At 55.2% G+C, this 1848-nt stretch overlaps 1 protein-coding gene across 1 annotated transcript; it reads left to right on the forward strand.

The window, feature by feature from the left end:
* Positions 1-266: 266 nt before the first annotated feature.
* On the forward strand, positions 267-1015 carry LOC145944016 (uncharacterized). The gene is made up of 2 exons (XM_083051944.1): positions 267-582; positions 957-1015. Exons 1-2 carry the CDS (start codon positions 267-269, stop codon positions 1013-1015), a joined length of 375 nt encoding a protein of 124 aa, XP_082908070.1.
* Positions 1016-1848: the final 833 nt, after the last annotated feature.

A 1848-nucleotide genomic window follows, 5' to 3' on the forward strand; every position in this document is an offset into this window, starting at 1 on the left:
ACAGACTGGACCAAAGAAAGAACCGCGAACGGCGGCGGTAACAGTGACGTGTCCCCCTGGGACATATGAAAAAAATCTCAGGGAGGCACGTCAGAAAATGGAAAAAGAGGGACTCAGACTAGAAGGGGCAAAAATACGACGGGGGGTTACAGGCTCTTACGTGTTTGAAATCCCGGGGGCAGATAAACACGAAAAGGCGGATAAATTTGCTCTCGGATTAAGAGAGGCCCTTAAGGGCAAAGTGGGCGTTAAGGTGCCCCACCAAGATGGCGGAGATACGACTCAGGGGGCTCGACGAATCAATAAGGGCCCCCGAGATCGTGGAAGCCATAGCTGCCAATGGTGGCTGTTACGAAGAGGAAATCCAACTGGGGGAGATTCGCAAAACCCCAGGTGGTGTCGGAATAGTTTGGGCTCGCTGCCCGCTTAAGGCAGCGATCAATATTATGAAAACGGCTCAAATAAAAATAGGGTGGGCAGTAACGCGTGCCGAGATGCTGGAGACGCGACCCCTCCAGTGTTATAAGTGTCTGGAGGGGGGACATGTAAGAGCAAGATGTCCAAATAATGTGGACCGCAACGGTAAGTGTTACCGTTGCGGAGAGGAGGGGCATTTGGCTCGGCACTGCACAGCTGAGGTAAACTGCCCGGTGTGTGCGGACAAGGGGCTGCCTGCCAAACACAGGGCGGGCAGCAGAGCGTGCGCACCGGTACAGAAAGGAAAGAAGGGGGTCCCGCTCCATAAAGTGACCGATCGCCCCCTATCAACAGCAGACCAGCCCCCCGGACAAGGCGCCAAGTCCAGGCTGCAAGCGGAGGTCCTCCCCCTCATTGATTTGAATGATACGAGGGAGACCCCAAAGGAACAGAGACCTCCGCGAACACGAGGAATCAAGAAAAGCTTCCAGAGGGAGCATTAAAGAAGCAGCGTAACCAGCTCAATATAATGGACGCAGATCCTGATGCCATGGAGGTGTCGGGCTTGGAGACTATACCGGGAAAGGATGGCCTGTGAAGTAATACAGGCTAACCTCAACCATGCGAGGGGAGCGCAGTCCCTCTTCGACCAAACAATGGCGGAGAGGGACTGCGGCTTGGGAATCGTGGCCGAGCCATATAGAGTTCCGTGCAGCCCGAACTGGGTCGGCAGCTTGGATGGCTCGGCTGCGATAGTCAGAAGGCACACAGCAATGTCCCCTCCCCTACAATTATTGAGGGCGGGGAGAGGGTTCGTCATGGCTTCCTGGGGGCCCATCGTGATAATAGGTGTTTATCTTCCGCCCAGTCTAGGTGATAGAGATTTCGGGCGGAGGCTAAACACCCTGGCGCGGCAACTTAACAGTCAATATCCCCGCCCGGTGTTGGTGGCTGGGGATTTCAATGCGAAGAATAATATGTGGGGTTCCCCGGCCACCGACGGGCGGGGAAACAGAGTTATGGATTGGGCGGCGGACTGCGGCCTTCTTCTGGTCAACAGGGGGAACACTGAAACGTTCTATAGACGGCGGGGCGGGTCTATTATAGACCTGACATGGGCAAACCGCTCCGCTGTCGGGATGCTACAAAAGTGGAGGGTGGTGACGGAGTTAGAAACATTAAGTGACCATAGATATATCATGTTCTCCGTCACCACTCCGGGGGAGGTCGTGGAACGTCGCCGGATCAAGGAAGCCAGCGCCAACAGATGGGCCCTCAGAAAGTTGAATGAGGAAGAGTTTAGTGCGGCAATAAATGCCGCATTAATAACACGAGAGGAAGGGGACGGGAGTCTGGCCACAATAAGGGAATGGCTGCATGGAACGCTAGTTAGGGCATCCGACGCGGCCATGCCCAGGGTCAGACACCGTC

Source organism: Prenolepis imparis, unplaced genomic scaffold (genome assembly GCF_030444845.1).
Source record: "Prenolepis imparis isolate NDT839.2.m4 unplaced genomic scaffold, iyPreImpa1.0 SCAF_12, whole genome shotgun sequence".
Lineage (NCBI taxonomy): Eukaryota > Metazoa > Arthropoda > Insecta > Hymenoptera > Formicidae > Prenolepis > Prenolepis imparis.